The sequence below is a fragment of the Gracilinanus agilis genome, chromosome 2, assembly GCF_016433145.1.
Source record: "Gracilinanus agilis isolate LMUSP501 chromosome 2, AgileGrace, whole genome shotgun sequence".
Lineage (NCBI taxonomy): Eukaryota > Metazoa > Chordata > Mammalia > Didelphimorphia > Didelphidae > Gracilinanus > Gracilinanus agilis.
The window spans coordinates 107,378,756-107,397,351 of record NC_058131.1 but is presented as its reverse complement, the minus strand read 5'-3'; the positions used below and the strand labels follow the sequence as shown (position 1 = coordinate 107,397,351).

The 18,596-nt window shown below is 40.9% G+C and overlaps 1 protein-coding gene across 5 annotated transcripts in view; it reads right to left on the bottom strand.

The window, feature by feature from the left end:
- Positions 1 to 15,693, bottom strand: part of CCDC85A (coiled-coil domain containing 85A) — a 240,412-nt gene extending 224,719 nt beyond the window's left edge. For all 5 annotated transcript variants that reach the window (XM_044663355.1, XM_044663356.1, XM_044663357.1 and 2 more), the window contains exons 1-2: positions 15,430 to 15,693; positions 6,260 to 7,190 (exon numbers count right to left, since the gene is read on the bottom strand). In XM_044663355.1, the coding sequence (XP_044519290.1) occupies positions 6,260 to 7,190; positions 15,430 to 15,693 (1,195 nt within the window). The remainder of the gene's footprint in view (positions 1 to 6,259; positions 7,191 to 15,429) is intronic.
- Positions 15,694 to 18,596: the final 2,903 nt, after the last annotated feature.

The window sequence follows — 18,596 nt, the reverse complement described above, 5'->3', positions numbered from 1 at the left end:
CAATTGGTTAGCTAGTAAGAGCTGGTTCCAACACACCCTTGCCACACTTTTGTAGATGGCTCAGAAATAGATGCACACAGTTTCCCTTCCATAGAGAAAATAAGTCTTAAGTTAACTCTGCATAAGGGTTTTCCAGATATAACTTAAACAATCCACATCCTTTACCAAATCTTTAATAGTGTGCCTTATCAAGTAGATTTACTTCAGAAACAATAGTCCTAACTGAAGCATTCCCCTCTGAATGATGAATTAGGTAGTTGGAAAGAAAGAAGTTCATCATACACTTACCTTCCTAGAAGGAAGTATATTGAGTGTTGTTCATTAAAATATTCAACAAACATTTAATGAACATCTACTGCATGCAGAGGATTATTCTAGGCACTGGGGAGAAGATAAAAAGCTATCCCTATGGAACTAGCTGCCTAGGAATGAATTAAGGTAGGTACATAGCCAACTAAAACTAAATTGTCACAGCTTAATGCATTAGAAAGGTGTAAAACAAATTGCTATGTGAGATTATAGGTGAAGGTCATTGCCAACCAATGGTGATTAGGAAAGGCTTCGTTAAAGAGTTGGCATAGTAGTTGGGCTCTAAAGGATAAATAGAACTTCAATGCCTGTTGAACATTCCAAGTACATGGAACAGTGTAGCAGGCAAAAGTATGGAGGCAGAAAAATGCATGTGAGCAAAGTCCAATTTAATTAGGGAGTCGCATGCATGAAAAATAGTATGCAGTAAGTCTTGAGCAACAAAATGACACCAAATTAAGTCTTGACTACCAGGCAAAGGAGAAAGAATTTTACTCATTGTGCACTAGTAATCCACTGAAGATTTTTAAGCAGGGGCATGCCAAAGGGGCCTATTACTGGCATCATGGGATCTTCTATTGTTCATCCATATTTCCTTTTCTGGAATGGATCACTCAGGAATTGGAAGGGACAGAAGGATAGACAAAGAAACCTCTGCCTTCCCATCTCACTTTTTAGACATCCTTTCCTACCCCTTAATTAGCACCACTGACTTCAAAAACCAAACTGAATATGCCATGGCAAGGGAATAGCCTAAATGATTAAGGAAGAAAGAGCTCATTACCTGGACAGTGCATTTGTTAGAAGGCAAAACCTCTGATGGGTTTTGAATGCACTTAATTCAACAGGAAAGGCTCTAGCAAATGAAATCAAACCAGAAGCAATTTTTCATAGTACACATAAGAAAGTGAATTAAAACGAAGAGAATTTGATTTAATACATGTTTATTAAACACTTGCTATGTGCACGGTGATGTGTTAAGTGCTGGTGATACACAAATGGAAAAAAAAAACACCATAGTCCCTGCCCTCAAGGAGCTTACAATCTATTTACAGGGAATTTAACAGGTACACAGATAAGCATAATACAAATTAAGGAGTGTTAGGGGCAAAGGAGGATCCAAAATACTTTGAGGAAGGTAAAGAACACTTTCAGCTATAGTGGGAATTAGGGAAGGCTGAGCATTGGTGGGGGAAGAGGAATTTTAACAGGAGGAGAGGAGACAGGAATATGTTCCAAGCATGGGGTACAGCCTACCTGAATGCAGGGTGGCAAAGGATGGCAGACTGAATTTAGGCAATAGCTAGCAATATAAATTGACTAGAACAGAGGGTGTGGAGAGTAATAAAAAAGTAGGCTACAAAGGGAGTCTGGGTGCAAACTTTGGAAGGCCTTCAATCAAAGCCTAAGGAGTTTGGACTATATTTTATTCTATAGCATAGGCTAAGGGGATTTAAATAATCACTTTCAGAAGATGGAAGAGAAACATTAAGAGAAGCCCTAAGGCTTCTGCATTCATCCCAATTTATTTGCCTAAAATCAGCAAGTTTATTCCAAGGATTAAAATCCAAAATGTTGCCATCTTTCCACCTGGCAAAAGTAACCGGATGTTCAAAATCTCTAGGTGGGAAATTCCTTTTTTGGGGCAGTCTGATCAGCAGAATGATCCCTACCTGGAATCATGCCCCAAACAAAGCAGCTGCTAGAGTCATCCACACTTTAAGCAAGATGAAGAGCCTCTAACAAAGAGAACTACAGAGCTTACCCTTATGCAGGAAAGTTCCTTATTAAAGGCCCTTAGATCTGCCAGCTGGCTTCCTGAGGGAAAGGTTCACTGGCTTTATGAGGATGAACACTTTAACCTTAAGAGGGCTAAACATAATCCCCACTCCCCATGGAGATAGGTGAGGGAAAATTCCATTCTGAGGAACTAAGTCTGCCTAGCTCATACTAACAATGCACAGCCCATGTGGGGGCTAATAGCTTTGTTTTCAAATGTAAGATGCAATAAGCTACAGCCAAAATGCTTTCATGTACAAACAGCAAGAGTGATGCATCAACTTCCTATTTGCAAAATGGCCCTTTCCCAAATTGTAGTTTTGCCTAGAGAGAGCAGAGTAAAATATCTTTCTTAAAAAATGCTTTCATGGTGTGTTAGGAATGTTTATTTGTTTGTTTTTTCATAAGGACTAAATGAGCAACTGCCAGAGAGATGTGGATAAGGAAGGAAGAGAAAAACCCTAGCATCCACTTTGCATTTCCCTTTGAGTCTAGAAATGGCTGCTTTAACAAAAGGAATATCTTGAAGGGCACACGTATGAGCTGCCTTGCCACCTAACTTCCCAGCTGAAAAGCTCAACATGATTTGAAGATGCTCAAAGCTAAACATAATTTTGTAATATACCAACAGAACCTTCCCACTGATGTTCACTTGTTTCTTGTATAAGATTCCAGAAAAAATAACATCTTGTCCATTCCCTACTTGATGAATCATCTCATCTCAGTCTCATTTCTTCCTATCTACAACAAAATACGGTTGCTTCCCCTGAGTTATCGGTTGAGGGGTATGTGTCATGAGAAAGATATATCTGTCCAAAACTATCATGTTTTAAATAGCCATATTTGGCATTCCAGAAGAGAAATAACAAACACAGACCACAATACTCCTGAGTGCTGGCTGAAATAGAGTAAATTGCAATTGGGAAATAGTTAACAAAATAAATAAAAACACAGGAGAACGCAGACACTGTTAATATAAAGCTTTCTACGTCAGTCTGTGGCCCACAGGGACCATTGTGGATGGTTTAGTAGCCTTGTTTTTATTTAAGGTGGATGCCACTGTTCTAGAGCTAATCTCTGAACATGGTATTCTCTTCCATTCTCCAAAGTGTAATGCAATCAACACACTGTGGAATTGTAATGAAAGGTATAGACTGCCAAATTAAATGCCAACCCCAACTCTCCCCAACACTTATTAGATGCTGAATATGTGGAAAGCCTAGAAACTAAATTCAGAATGTTCTGAGAGGGCAACAACAGAGATAGGCTTAAATACAAATTTAAAATTGTCTGAAATATTTGCAAATAGGGCAAAACATGGGAATGCTATGTTAGATGACACAAGCCACAATGCTAGAGGTTAATTATGTTATATCAGGAATTTATTGTATAGGACATGATATTTAGAATTCTATTATGAAACAAACCAATGGTTCTCAATGTATCCTTGGCATATTGGTTGTTGGAGGGTGAAAAAGGGATATGATCTGAACTGCAAAGTAAACCTGCATCCATATAATTATGAATCCTGAGTCTTTTTCTAATGCTTCTCTCCCAAACAAAAGTACCTCGCTTTATGCACTAGATGTATTCTTGAAGGAATGACTATAAAATAGATTTTATGACTATCATAAAATTATCATTTAATTGGACTAAGGGAGCTTGATATTTAGAAGGACCCTGTTGTGAAATGAACCGACAGTTCTAAATGTAGCCATTTTAATGTGTCTTTTTTGGATGCTGTTGTTTAAGCAGGGCTCACTCATACTTACAATTCATACATAAAACAATGAAAATATAGTACTATTAATTTTTCATCCAGTTCATCTATTCCTCTTTTTTATCTTTAGTTTCTGTCTTAATATCAGTTCTAAGACAAGAGAGCAGAAAGGACTGGGCAATTAGGGTTAAGTGACTTGCCCAGGGTCACACAGCTAAAAAATGTCTAGAGCAGCAAATTTGAACCCAGGTCCTCCTGACTCCATGGTCTGCTTCTCTATCCACTGTGCTAACTAGCTTCCCTCATCTATTCCCTCTTAAAACCAAACTTTCTAGGCAACTATTCCCATCACAATAACCTTGAAATTAAAATTATTTGATCTCTTGTGAGAAAAAGGAACCCAAAGGTCTTGGTCACAAAGACCAAGACAAACAAGGAGTAACTGAACTTTTAATCAATCTGCTCCCGGGATGTGACCTTGGTCCCAGCCTCCATCTCCAAACATAAACTTCCCAGCGAATGTCTTCCTGTTATTCTGCTACCCTTTCTCCTTCCATTTACTAAGACTTTTCAAAGAACACTGGATGCATTAGAAGTCACGAGCTTCAGGAGTCAATTTTCAGTACCAGGAGAGGAGGATTAAGATGAAATGGAATCCAACAGCTAAATCCCCAAGTACAATATTGAAAATTTACACCTGTGTGTCACCACTAATATTGGCAGTGTCCTTCTACACTGATCAGAGCCTCCTTCATGGGGTCTCTGAAGCAACATTTAAATGAAGTGAATAACCATTGATATTTTGAAGGGCGACAGAGGGAAGAAGTGTTGAACCTCCAGCCAACACATAGTCTTCTTACTTATCACTTTCCTTCTAAATTTGATCATAGGTTGCATAAAGGAATTATTTTTTAATGTTATTCTCTCAAGTAGTTTCTCTCTCAAGTTAAATGTGGTTCCAAAACCCAACATACAAAAAAAAATTTAAAAAAATAAAAAAGGGAAGCTGATTCATGGAGGAAATGGCAATAAGCTCTGGTTGGTTGCCTTCTCTGAAAATTCAAAGTGTAGCATGCCCTTAGAAACCAGAGTAAGTGCCTGTTCACTTTATTTATGCAATTAAACCCTTACCTTCTTTTTTGGAATCAATACTGTGTATAGGTTCCAAAGCTGAAAAAATGGTTAAGGGCTAGGCCATAGGGGTTAAGTGACTTGCCCAGAGTCACAAAGCTAAGAAGTATCTGAGGTCATATTTGAAGCCAGAACTTCCTGTCTCTAGGCCTGGCTCTCTATCCACTGAGTCACCCAACTGCCCCCTCCCAGTTCACTTTAAAGGGAGTCTGAAGGGAACTTAGAGGGCATCTACTGCAATCTTCTCATTTTACAGATAAAATTGAGGTCCAGGAAGTTACAGTGACTTTCCCCAAGGTCATATAGATAGTAAATTAAAGAGAGAGGATTTAAGCTCAGGTTCTCTAACTCCAAAATCATTGATTTTCGAGTTCATCATACCACATTTTCATGGATAAAACTAAACCCCTCTCCTTCGGGAAAAAAAGAATCCTTCTGCATCTAATAATGAAATGAGTATGTACTCCTTCATGAGCACACACTTCTGAAAACTTTTAAATAAGGTTTGATTGTCTGAATGTAATGGGGAAAGGGGTGACTTAAAATGCATTTTTTTAAAGCCCTTACCTTCCATCTCAGAGTCAATACTGTGTATTGGCTCCAAGGCAGAAGAGTGGTAAGGGTAGGCAATGGGAGTCAAGTGACTTGCCCAGGGTCACACAGCTAAGAAGTGTCTGAGGTCAGATTTGAACCCAGGACCTCCCCTCTCTAGGCCTGGTTCTCAACCAACTGAGCTAACCAGCCGACCCCATTAAAATGCATTTTAGAAGCAACTGAATGCACTGAAAACTTCAAATTTACAATATGACCTCCATCGTAACAGAAATCACACTAGCTTTATAGGCAAATAAGTTTGAGCCAATTGTTAGCAAAACTATACTATTTTAATCCCATTCTTTCTTTATATTCGCGTAGGTAATTTCATTATCCAAATACGTTTAAGAGTAGTATTAAAACAATAGACTTTGGCCACTACTTTTAGCAACTAGAGAAAACTGGCAAATACGAGCATGGCCGGCCACATTTAAGACAGATTTCTTTTACCTTAAATTTCCAGACTACCTAGAATACCCTCCCCTTCCCCGCTGGTCACCTCCTCCTACATCACGATTTCTCATCTCCCTTCTCTGGACCTAAACCGCTACTCAGATCTGTGTGCTATTCAAAAATATCCTCCATAAGATCATAACCGGATAATTCCTTCATCCTTCCCGCCTCCCAGAACAACCGCTCAATTCAAAAAAGGTAACCGGCATGCTATTTATGGGTCCTAGTTGGTAGTTCCGGCAAAAGAGGTGCCCATAGCGCGTACTGACCCACCATTCATTCCACTGTACACACTCCTGTGATGAGGTGACAAGTCGTCCGGCGTCTGCCTTCGGAGGGTGCCTTCCCTGCTGCCTCCTCCGCCCATGTGCTTGTGATGATCCGGGCTTCCCCCGTAATGCTGCTTGAGATGCTCAGGGCTGGTCCCCCTCACCCGTGGAAGGTGCTCCATGCTCCCACTCAAGATGTGTTTCTGAAGGTGCTCAGGGCTACCGCTGCCGTGCTTTGGGTGTTCCGGGCTCCCGCCGGGTCTGTGCTTCTGAAAATGTTCAGGGCTGCTGCTTATCACATGCTTTGGCAGCGTCTCCGGGCTACCACCCGTGTGCTTCTGCGGCTCAGGGCTGCCCTTGGCTATGGTTTTGTGATGCTCTGGACTGGGTCCTTTGAGCTGTTTCTGGTGATCTGGGCTCCCAGAAACCCTCGGTTTGGCCAGGTGTTCTGGGCTCCCACTCCTGTGCTTTGAGTGTTCTGGACTCCCCTCCGCCCTAGGTTTCTGGAGATGTTCGGGGCTGCTGCCTGTATGATGCTTGTGGTGGTCGGGGCTGTCGGTGCTCCCTGTGCTGGAGGTGCTGCTGCCATCCCCTACGTCCCTCACGTAGGGGGCACTGGAAGCCGTGAGCTGGCACAGGCTGATCTGGCTGTCAATGGAGCTCCGGCTGCCGGCACAGCCACCTTTCTCTTCGTCCAGCATCACACAGAGCTCTTTGAGCTCCATGTTCTCCTTGACAACCTCCTCCTGCTTCACTTCTAATTCCTTCAGTTTCTGCAGATATAAGGCCACTTCCTTGTGCATTACCCCGGCTGTATATCTGCCCAGTCTCTGCCACTCACGTGACACCTTTTTTCCCTTCTGCCTATCATCATCCAGGAAACAACAAAGATCTCTCAACTCTTGGTTGTCTTCTTGAAGCTTCTGGTTAATGTCCTGCAAAGAGAGAGGGAACACCATTCATGAAATCAGTTTTTCAAAGGTTTTCTCATTCTCCCACTAAATTCCCCCTACCCAAGAGGGGATGAATCTCATGTGCCAGACCTCTGGGAGTGTCTTCAAGTTACAATAATTCCATGGGGACCAGGTACTCTTGGGATAGGCAGAATGACTATGATATTACTAAAAAGTAATTAAGAATAAGGGAAACTGAAACTTGGTAAGTAGCAATCAATCAGTTATGAGAATACTCAAAAGGACACAGACACACACACAAGCCAAGAGGTATGACTATTATGTAAGTCATACAATATGTACAAAGCCAGACACAGGTTAACAGGGATGATGGGTTCAATAACAATGTCATTTGGTAAATACACAATGGAACAAGTAATCATAGGTAGTTCTGTGGGAGCAGAGACTATTTTACTTTTGTCTTTCTGTCCCTAGCACCTAACACAGTCCCTGGCAATCAGTAGACCTTTAATAATTGTTTATTGATTGACTAATTGGTTGATCATAGGTTTTAGAGTCCAGCTCCCTCATTTTTCAGAAAAGAAGTCACAGGAATGGTGAATAAGCAATGATTGACACATGTTTTCCAGGAATAAAATTGTTTATTTGGTTATTGTTCCCAGAAAGCAGAGGAAGAAAGGGAGAGAGTGGGTTGAAAAGATGGACAGTGAACAACAATATGGTTGGATGAGCCTGAGAGAATTAGAGAAATTAAGTGACTTGCCCAACATCCTATCCCTTCATTCCTTGTACATATGAAATGAGAGCTGTCCAGCACCCCCAATTCATCTCAAATACTCTCCAGAAGTGGCCAAATGCTCTCCAGAAGAGATTTTATTCTTTACATAATCCCTCTGAGACCCTCATTTACTCTTCAATTTCATCTCCCTTCTAAACAGTAGGGAAGTAGGTTAAGAACAAAGCAGACACAATGTATGGTGTAGAATTATCCAATAATCCAGTTGCAGACTCAAAAGGAGTTACTTTTCATTCCTATAAACCCAGGATGACTTCAATCTTACACAGCCTAGAAAAATTAGTTCAAAACCATCCATGAACCTACAATCTTCACTTTAATACAATGGGGTAAATAGTGGCAGAGTATTTTTAAAGCCATATAATATGAAATAATATAGTGTAGTAAATAAAAAGGCTTAGAATCAGAAAGACCTCAGCTCAAGTCCTGATATATACTTTATGTTTGACCAGATAACTAGGTGACATAATGGATGGAGCACTAGGCTTGGAGTCAGGAATGCTTGTGTTCAAATGTGGCCTCAGACACTTAGCACTTCATCCTGTTTGCCTCAGTTTCCTCAGCTGCAAAATGAGCTGGAGAAGGAAATGGCAAACAAAGTCACTTTATGTCAATGACCAGCTAACTCTCTAAATTTGTAAATGATAGATAAGTAGATTCTGTCCTGAGAGTTTTCTATTCCAAAGAAATCCAAACTGAAAAGGAAAAAGAAAAAGTATAGTCATCAGGCTTAATTTTCCATTCTAGTTAATAATAGAAAAATGATTTAATAGAAGGAATCTCAAGCTTGGAGTCAGTTAAGATTTGAATTTAAATCCTGGTTCTGCAACTTCCCACAGTATATGAAGTATGGATAATTGTTTAACCACTCTAAACTCAATATTCTCATCTGTAAAATGGTAATAATACTTACACAAATCTGCTAAAAAGAGCTGCAGTGAGGAAAGGACTTTGTAAGCCTTAGAATTCTATAGAAATAATTAATGGCTAGACGTGGCCCTGTCGAGCCTCATCCAGACTGACCATACTATTCTTTCCTGACCATATTCACAACCTATTCTCCTTCCTTTCACCTTTGCCTCTGGAAACAATAATCAAATCACCATGTTTGTTCCTGGAAAGGATGTGTTGATTATTGCTGCATCATTCCACTTAGCATCCCTGTCACTTCTCTGATCAAAACACTACTCCCTTATTACCATTCCCTTTTGGATGCTGTCTTCCCCTATTAGAATATAAACTCCTTGAAGACAACTACTATCCTTGTATCCCCAGAATTTAGCACGGTGACTGGCATGTCGCTGTTCAATCATGTCCAACCAACAGTTTAGTCCATGGGGTTTTCTTGGCAAGCATACTATAGTAGTTTGCCATTTCCTTCTCAAGTCAATTAAGGCAAAGAGAGGTTAACTGACTTGCCTAGCATCACACAACTAGTAAATATCTGAAGTCACACTTGAACTCAGGTCTTCCTGATTCCAGGGCCAGCACTCTATTGACTTAGCCACACAGCTGCCTCGTCTAGCATATAACTGGCACTTAATAAATGCTTTTTCATTCATCTATTCTTTCATTCATATAAACATGAGCTTTTAGTTCAAGAAATAGTAGGTTCTTTGTTATCCTTTGTTCTTTGATGGTTATTCCTATGGCCATTACCTAAATCAAGTCTTTATCATGTCAAGACTGGATAACTACCTCTTAATTGGGCAACAGACTTCTAATTGATTTCCCTAACTCCCAGTCACTTGCCTAACTAATTCCCCTTACATAAAACTATTAGATTAATTTTCTTAAAACAATTTTCTCGTTATGACACTTTCCTGATGAAAAATATCCAATAATTTTCCTTTGCCTATAATAAAAGGAACAAAATTAAAGCCATGGAAAGAGACTTAGAGAACCCAGGTTGGAATCCTAGTTCTGCCACTTGCTGTCTCTATAACTCTGGGTCAAGTAACTGTAACAATTTGGGCCTTAGTTTCTTCAGGGACTTTTTTTTATATTTTTAAACCCTTAACTTCTGTATATTATCAGTTCCTTGGTGGAAGAGTGGTAAGGGTAGGCAATGGGGGTTAAGTGACTTGCCCAAGGTCACACAGCTGGGAAGTGTCTGAGACCAGATTTGAACCTAGGACCTCCCGTCTCTAGGCCTGGCTCTCAATCCACTGAGCTACCCAGCTGCCCCCCAGGGACTTTTAATTATATGACCACAACTTATATTCCTAGCTTTATTTCTCTTTTCTATGATTTCATCAACCCCAACATTTTAGTTTAAATTCCAGTCATATTCTATTATCCAAATTAATCTTCACTTGAAAACAATATCATTTCTAGTAGAAGCAATATTTTAACCTGCTCCACCTCAACACCCCTATGCAAGTTAGGCTAGTTTTTCCCTGAAGAATATTAAGAGCATACTAAAAAATTGATTAATGAGAGCCAGGCCTGGAGACAGGAGGTCCTGGGTTCAAATATGGCCTCAGACACTTCTGAGCTATATGACCCTGGGCAAGTCACTTAACCCCCACTTCCTAGCCTTTACCACTCTTTGGTCTTAGAACCAATAGTGATTCTAAGATGGAAAGTAATGGTTTAAAAAAGAAAAAAAAAAAAAGACTTGATTGGCCCAGGGGCCCAAAGAGGTCACTGTTAACATCATTTTCCTCATCACCTGAGTACAAAATAACCACAAGCCTATTGAGTTAAGCTCAATCTAGTATGTTTGGCTTCTGGATCACAATGGGCAACTCAAATAAAAGAGTTTTAATCTGTCAAATTAACCTAAGGGGTCTTTAATGCCTATCATTCTTCAATATCCTTCTCCTTGTGACAAGTAAGTAAATTTCTTATTGTTAACTGCTGAATAATCATCTTGTTCCAAAACCAAACCTAAACTACCATTGGATTTTCCAGAGTCAGTCTGTCCTTAATGCCAATGGTACCCTATCATTATCATATAATTTCCAGCATAGAATAGTTAATGGAATTAACACTGTGGATGAGAAAAAAATAAGGCAGTCATTTGAAGGGAGAGGGGAAGGTGATGTGGAGTTTAGAATGTTTTGCACTAAAATTATCTGGGAAGCTATAGTGCCTAAAACAGAGCAGGCACTTAATAAGTGCTCATTGATTGATTTATTGATCCAACATCTAGGCAAACTTCTTTAAGCCCTTTGTTAATGGCTGCATTTTCTTTTTAAAAGGCACCGTTTGCCCTATTAGTGTTTCTGTCAGAAAATAGATGCTACTCAAATGTCTAAACAGATAAAAAAAAAGTTTAAGTTCTACCCCCTATAATAACCAGCATTTAAGATTCACAAAGAACTTAACATTTTCTCTATTCAGCTTTATCAAAACCCAATGCAATAAATGTAATACCATTATTGTCTTCATTTTACAGATGAGGAAATTGAGAGGTTGAGTGACTTGTACAGAATGATGTTAATAATGTGTCCAAGGGGGCAGCTGGGTGGCTCAGTGAATTGAGAGCCAGGCCTAGAGATAGGAGGTCCTAGGTTCAAATCTGGCCTCAGACACTTCCTAGCTGTATGACCCTGGGCAAGTCACTTAACCCCCATTACTTAGCCCTTACCACTCTTCTGCCTTGAAACCAATACATAGCATTGATTCTAAGGTAGAAGGACAGGGTTTAAACTAAATAAGACACATAGATAGATAGATAGATAGATAGATAGATAGATAGATAGATAGATAGATACATACATACATACATACATACATACATACATACATACATAACATGTCCAAGTTAGGATCCAGACCCAGCTCCTCTTGACACAAGGTTCAATTCTATGTCCACTAACTGCCTTTCCTATCATCTAACAGCAAATGGCCATCATGTATCCTAGCAGAATTCCATCTAACATATGTTTTAAAAGATCCATTTTAATTCCCAGTCATTTAGTTCCTTTTTCTGATTATTGTTTGGTTATTTTAAAGCAATGGAAAATGTACAATTCATTCACAATAATGAATACTTCACCTACTATGTGTGTCAGGAACTCCTGGGAATATAGTGATGAGCCAAAAATAGTTCTAATTTGTTTGAGGGAGACCAAGAAATATTGCTTCAGGAGGCTTCACTTGATATAGTCTAAACAAGTAGGTGGTATTTGGAAACTTCCTAAAGGAAGGAAGTAAGAAAGAGGAGCTTTTCTGGGCAGTAGGACTAGGATTACCAAAGGGGCAGATGTGGAGAAGAGCTAAGGCTTGTTCCAAGAATAATAAATAAGAAACACAGAACTGAAGAAGGTGGTTTCAGAGAAAACTGGGAAAACTTGTATGAACTGATATAAATTGAAAGTGAGCAGAATCAGGAGAAAAATGTATACAATAACAATTTTGGAAAGTAAATTATGTTAATGTGAATAGTGAGAGATAAAGTTGGAAAGGTAGACTGAAGCTATGTTTTTCACATTTTTGTATATACCAGGCAGAGGAGTATGAACTTTAATTAGGCAACAAAAATTCTTAAACAAGAGGAAACATGATTTAGGAAGATTAATCTGACCATAGTGTGAGGGGAAAGGCCAGCAGTATTGAAGGAAAGAAAGGAGATAGAGAGGGTAGCTAAAAGAGATAATGAAATCCTTAGTTAATTTGAGTGATAGAAATAGAAATGAAAAGAAATAGATTTTGGAGAATGTACTATTTCTGTACTTCTAAATAATTTCTTATATTATGACTATTGGTGACTATAGCCTCAGAATTAGAATAGAACAATCATCATCTTAGCAGCAAAAGACATTATTCTCAAATTATTCAATTTCTTACAGCTTTAGTAAATACTCCAGTTTAATGATCTTATTCTCCTTTTCCATCTCATTTTTAAAATCCACATATTTCCCAGAAATCATTGTCTAGTCTAAATTTGATTTAGGTTAGAGCCCATCACTTTCAATAAGAAAGCACATGGGTACCTGTACATATCAATAACAGAAGGAATCAAATTCAAGAGAAAATTTGGTTCTGACCCTCATGGAAGGTCATATATTATTGAGAAAGAGGGAAATGAAGCCAAGTCCCATCCAGTACTATACCTCTTTCACCTACATAAATATGCTCCATCATATGCTGCCTTGGGGATGGGGAATCTGTTCCAATGTGTGACTAATTGCCTGTTATTACGATAAATTCATAGACTTAGAAGTGGAAGAAACCTTAGAACCTCCTTTCTTAGATGAGGATCTGAAGCCCAGATAGGTTTGATGATTCACCCAGTCACAAAGGAGCATAACTGAGATCCTCTGATTCCACAGCACACTTTCCACTGTACCATTCTGCCTCTAATTATATGGACTCCAACCTATTAGGTGCAGCCAACACTCATAGGTAGTATTTTTATTCTAGTAAGATTTTAGAGGCTATGAACCTAGGCTTCACTGAACTAATATTACCTTGCTTCCAGTAAAGCTGATTAACTTTAACCACTGCTTCCCTAAGTAAGAATATTGAGAAATAGTGGTGATAACTAACTTTAGCCACTGTTTCCCTAAGAGACTGGAAATGATTCAAGATCATTCCATCTAACAATGTAACCAGATATTTCAAAACTTGTCTAGACGCATCTTTGGAAGGATCTATGTCAATGCTTAGTTTAAAGGAAAGAGGGGAGTGCATCATTAAAAGGGCAAATTCTCAGTTACATTGTATATCATATATATACACATATATATTATATATATAATAAATTCAAAAGAGGATTAAATATAAGGTGGGAAGATTATCAACCATTTTTCTCCTTGGCTAGGTCTCTAACAAACCAGACTTCCCTGGCTTGTATTTCTTTATATTCCTAGCAGTTACACACAGCAGGTGCTCAATAAATAGATGTGTATTTGAATGAATGGACCAGACAGAAGGAAACTCTCCAGGATTTTCTCAGAATGCCTCCTTGAGAGATCACATGACAACTCTGATATATATCAAGTCCCCCTCTCCATTAGGATTGCCACATCACTGCAGAATTCTAACATGACACACCATCCAAATCCAAATGATTTCTAATATTCCTTCTCTGTCCTTCCTCTTTCTTTCAACTAGAATTTTTTCTTCAACTGAGTGATCTGGAGTCAGAAGGTATCATAAGGGAGAAGGCTGGGAAGAAGAAAACAGTATCTGTGTCTATGATTATACTCCAAGTTAGTACTCAAGTTATTTCATCTGTTATTTGGCTTCCTATAAACAAAGTCAAAACAATTAGAGGAAGGAATAAAAGGAGTCACCATACACAAATTTATGCAGAAAGGAAGTTTGTTAGCTCAAATCAGAAACCTTCCCAGCAACTGGTATTCAGTCAGGAAAGTAAAGAGGTTTTTATACTTACTTGGCACTTTCTATTTAAAAAATAAAATAAAATAAAAATTTTGTCAGTCCCTTCCCAAGTCAAAAGGAATCCTGATCCAAAATGGAGGCATCACAATCTGACACTTGGTCCAGCTGTCAACCACCCAGTGCACCTGGGGATTGGATTAGAATATCAAGCAGATCAAGGAAAGGAACAACCTACTCCAGAAGTGCTTACTTCCAAATTCAGCAACAGACAAAACATTTTACTTGAAAAGGAAGGTAGTGATGACTCCTCTAGTTCATTTGTAATCTTATCAGGTATTTCCAGAGGAAAAGATAAGGGGATAGGAAGTATTTGGGAAAGTCAACTATGCTAAAAGGGGCATTCAGATGAGGGGTTTAACTCCTTCCTGTCCCATCCTTCCCTTTAAAGCTATTTTTGCTAGTTATCTGTTGTGGACTGCTTCCTAGTGTTTTACAGCTATCTCAGTCTTTCCTTTTCTCATGTACAGGGCAGTACATACACTGTTCTTGCTGCCAGTTTACTTTCTCAAGGATAAGTAGTCTTCTGAAGGCACACATCCTCTTTATTCCAAGAGAGAGCTCAAGATCTCCCTGGGTGTTTTTCTGTCCAAGTCTTAAAAATTTCGGGTAGAGGAAGAGCCTTGACACAGCTTCAGACAGTCACCCATTCCATTTCCCCACACCCCCTCTAGTAATAGGAAAGCCAGATTAGGCCAGGGCTCCAAAGGCCTGCTAGTTTAGAAGGTGAGCGAAAACCAACTGCCAACAAAGTTTGGAAAAGTTACCAAAATGGGGTAGTTAAGGATAAAAAAAAAAAAGGTCACTTGTTTTTTAACTACGAAAAACTTTCGCTCTTCCCTCCCTATTTTGCTCATGATATGTCATCCGAAGAAAGTTAGAGATTGAAAAAGAGGAGAAAAGAGAAAGAAAAAAGGGAGAAAGGGAGAGAGATTTTTTAAAAGGGGAAAGTGAAGAAAGGGATTAAAGAAAGAGGAGAGAGATAGTGAAGGGAATAAGGGAAGAGGCAAGGAGGAGAGAGAGGAATACAGAGAGAGGTAGAGATACAGAGACAGAGACGCTTTGTCTTACTTCCCACCCCAGCGCCCTTCGCGCGCTCTGGGTGGTTACCTTGAGGCCGCGAATCTCGCCGAGGTGCAGCTGGAGGCGACGATTCACCTCTCGGATGAGATTGCTGTGGTCCAGCATCGCGCTCACTTTCTCTGCCTCCGCACGGCGGAGGCTGCGGATCAGCTCTTCCTTGCTCCACTGGAGCAGCTCCTCATCGGACACTTTGGACAGGTCCTCGACCGCGGCAGACGCGGCTGGACTGGAGGAACTTTCAGCCCCTGCTGCTGCCGCCGCCGCCGCCGCGCCCCCCGTAGCCTTGGACATGTTGTTCCCCTTGTGGAAAGTGGGGGACAGATGGAAAGTGGAGAAGGAGTGACACAAGGAGGAGGTGCAGGAAAGCAGGAGGGCCGCTGTACAACGTGCCCACCACCCCCACCAGCCCACCCCACTCCGCGGCTTCAGCCACAGGGCTTCAGCAAGTCACCGGGGCCGCGTGGGCGTTGCTGGGCTGGGGCTTCGGGGGTTGAGCGGTGCGCCCATCCTATCTCTCCATCTCCATCCCTGGACACGCGCTTTCATACACCCCAGCCGGGGCGACAACCGCCGTGATCCCGCGGGGACCAGTCCCAACTCTGCGCAAGTACATGTTTGGAGGAGTCCGGGAGTGCGCCCGCAGCGGGGTTCAAAGGCAACTGCCTTTCTCTTCCCCTCTCCCACGCCCTAATCCAAGTATGCCCCTCCGCCTCCTACAGACAAACACGCCACGCACTTTCCTTCGTCCCCTTTTTTTTTACGGAGTGAAGCCCCACGCTCCCTCCCTCCTCCCACCAATTTCTCTCCGCTCTTAAGCTTGCAAAGGGCTGGGCGAGCCCGGCTGGGCCCCGTGACGGCTACTGCTGCGGCTGCAGAAGACCCTGCTGGGGCTGCTGGTGTCCCTCCCCGCTGCCGCGGCCGCCGGCGCGCTCAGCATCCAGCCGCCCAGGCGCTGCTGCTCAGCTCCTCTGCTGCAATGGGGATGCATTAGACTTGGAGCACGGAGGAGGAGGAGATAGAAAAGGAGGAGGAGGAGGCTGGACCAAGAGAAGGTGGAGCCGAGTTTAGGGAACCGCCCGCGGCATGCAGCAGCCCCCTGACACATGGATTAGGCGTGGCTGCTGTCCAATGCAGTCTCCAGAGTGAAGGAGCTGTTCAAGCCACCATCCCTCCTTGGCTGCATTGGGGGTTAGGGACCAGAGAGAGGTGGACTTGTCTGCGGGGGGGGTCGCGGGGGATGGGGAGCGAAGAAGAGCAAAGGAGATCAGAAGCAGCTGTGGCCAGTCTGGACCTAGGAAATTCTCGCGCGCCACCCTGTGGCTAAAGTGCCGGCTCCACGCCCTTGTTCAGCCTGACTTCAGCTTTCAGCGAAGCCAAGTCAAGGGTAGAAATCTGTGGAGATTTTTATTTGTCGGGGTTTAGGGTGCAGTAGCGGAGAGGGTTAGCTGTGCTTTGCTTGTGAGAAGAGAAGAAAGAAAGGTAAAAAGGAAGAAGGAATTTTCAGATAAAACTTAAAACTGAGGAAAGAGAGAAAGGCGTGAGAGCGTCACTCCGTGGCAAACCCATAGGCCTTTGTCTTTTTAAGAGAAATTTACTACCTTGTGAGGTTGCTGCAGGGGAAGGTTGTAACCTGGGAAAAGGGTTCCATCTCAAACATCACTGTCTTGGGAAGGAGGGAGCAAGACATTCATTTCTTACATTCCAAGACATAGATCTTTAATTAAAGCCAACATATCTACCACCAGAAGAGCAGAGCTTCAGCCAAAGCATACTTATACACAGGAACGAGGTCTTCTCTTTTCCTATATGCTCAAAGCAGCCCAATATTTAATGGAACTTTTTTATAATATTAATTTCCAGGCACTAAGAACTAAACCTTTGGGTTTTACCCTGGGCTCTGTTAACTACAGTCAACCTGATCTGTATGTAAAGTCAAGAGAATAAAAATTTTCTGATCCCAAGTGAGTCTTTTCTGGTCTAAAATTTGGATCATCTTAGGTCTGAATTTTTTTTTCTTTCCCCTGACCACAAAAAGAAAATAGATCATTTGTTTGAATGCCTTATTCCCCATAGAACAGCAACATGTCCTACTGCCTGGAAAGCTGGGGTTAGTATTCTAGGTAAAACTTGAATGAAAACTGAAAAGCACCCCCTTTCTAGAAAATTTCAGCATTCTATTTAATTTTTCAACAAGCATTTAAGCACCCACTAGGTGGAAAGCATTGCTCTAGATGCCAAGTATGCAAAGAAAAAAAAATTTAAGACCGTCTCTATCCTCAAGAATTTTACATTTCAGCAGTTAAACAGAAAAAAAATAAGTAAATAAAATTTGAGGAAATAAAGAATACTTCCAAGTTGGGAAATCAAGAAAAGTAACAAGTATGTCATGGCACCTGAGCTGAACTGAAGTATTCTATGATAAGTGGATAGAATACTAGGCTTGGAATAAGGAAGACTCATCTTCATGAGTTCAAATCTGGCCTCAGACACTTACTAGCAGTGTGACTCTGGGCAAGTCACTTAACCCTATTTACCTCAGTTTCTTCATCTGTAAAATAAGCTGAAGAAAGAAATGGCAAAACACTCCAGTATCTTTGCCAAGAAAATCTCAAATGGGATCACCATTTGAGTCAGACGTGACTCAATAACAAGAGGTAAAAAGAGGAGGAGAAGCATTCCAGGCATAGAGTAGAGACAAGGAGAGGATATGGAAGCAGGAAATAGGATGTTGAATCTGGGAAGCATCAAGAAGGCCAATTTCTTTGGAGCACAGCTTGTGGAAGCATGTGATGAGAACCTGAGTAGTTATACTGGAATGAGGTTATTACAGACTTTAGAAAGAAATCTTTGGATTTTTTTCAATCTTAGAATCAATCAGGAAGCTGAAGCTTATTGAGGATTATTGGGATATGATCAGGAATATTATTTTAGCAGCTGTAAAAGGAATCAATTAGAAATAGGAAAAACTGGGGAAAGGGAGACCAGTTAAAAGACTTCTGCAATAGTATGGGAAAGATAGCCTAAAGTAAGCTGGTGGCCCTATGAGTAGAGCACCAGGAGAAAATGTCAGAGCTGTTTTAGTCTGATTAGCAGAATCAACAAGATTTGGTAACACATTAGATATAGGAAACAAGGGTGATAAAAGACACACAGATGAGCCCAATCTAAATGACTTAAAGGAAGATGATATCCCT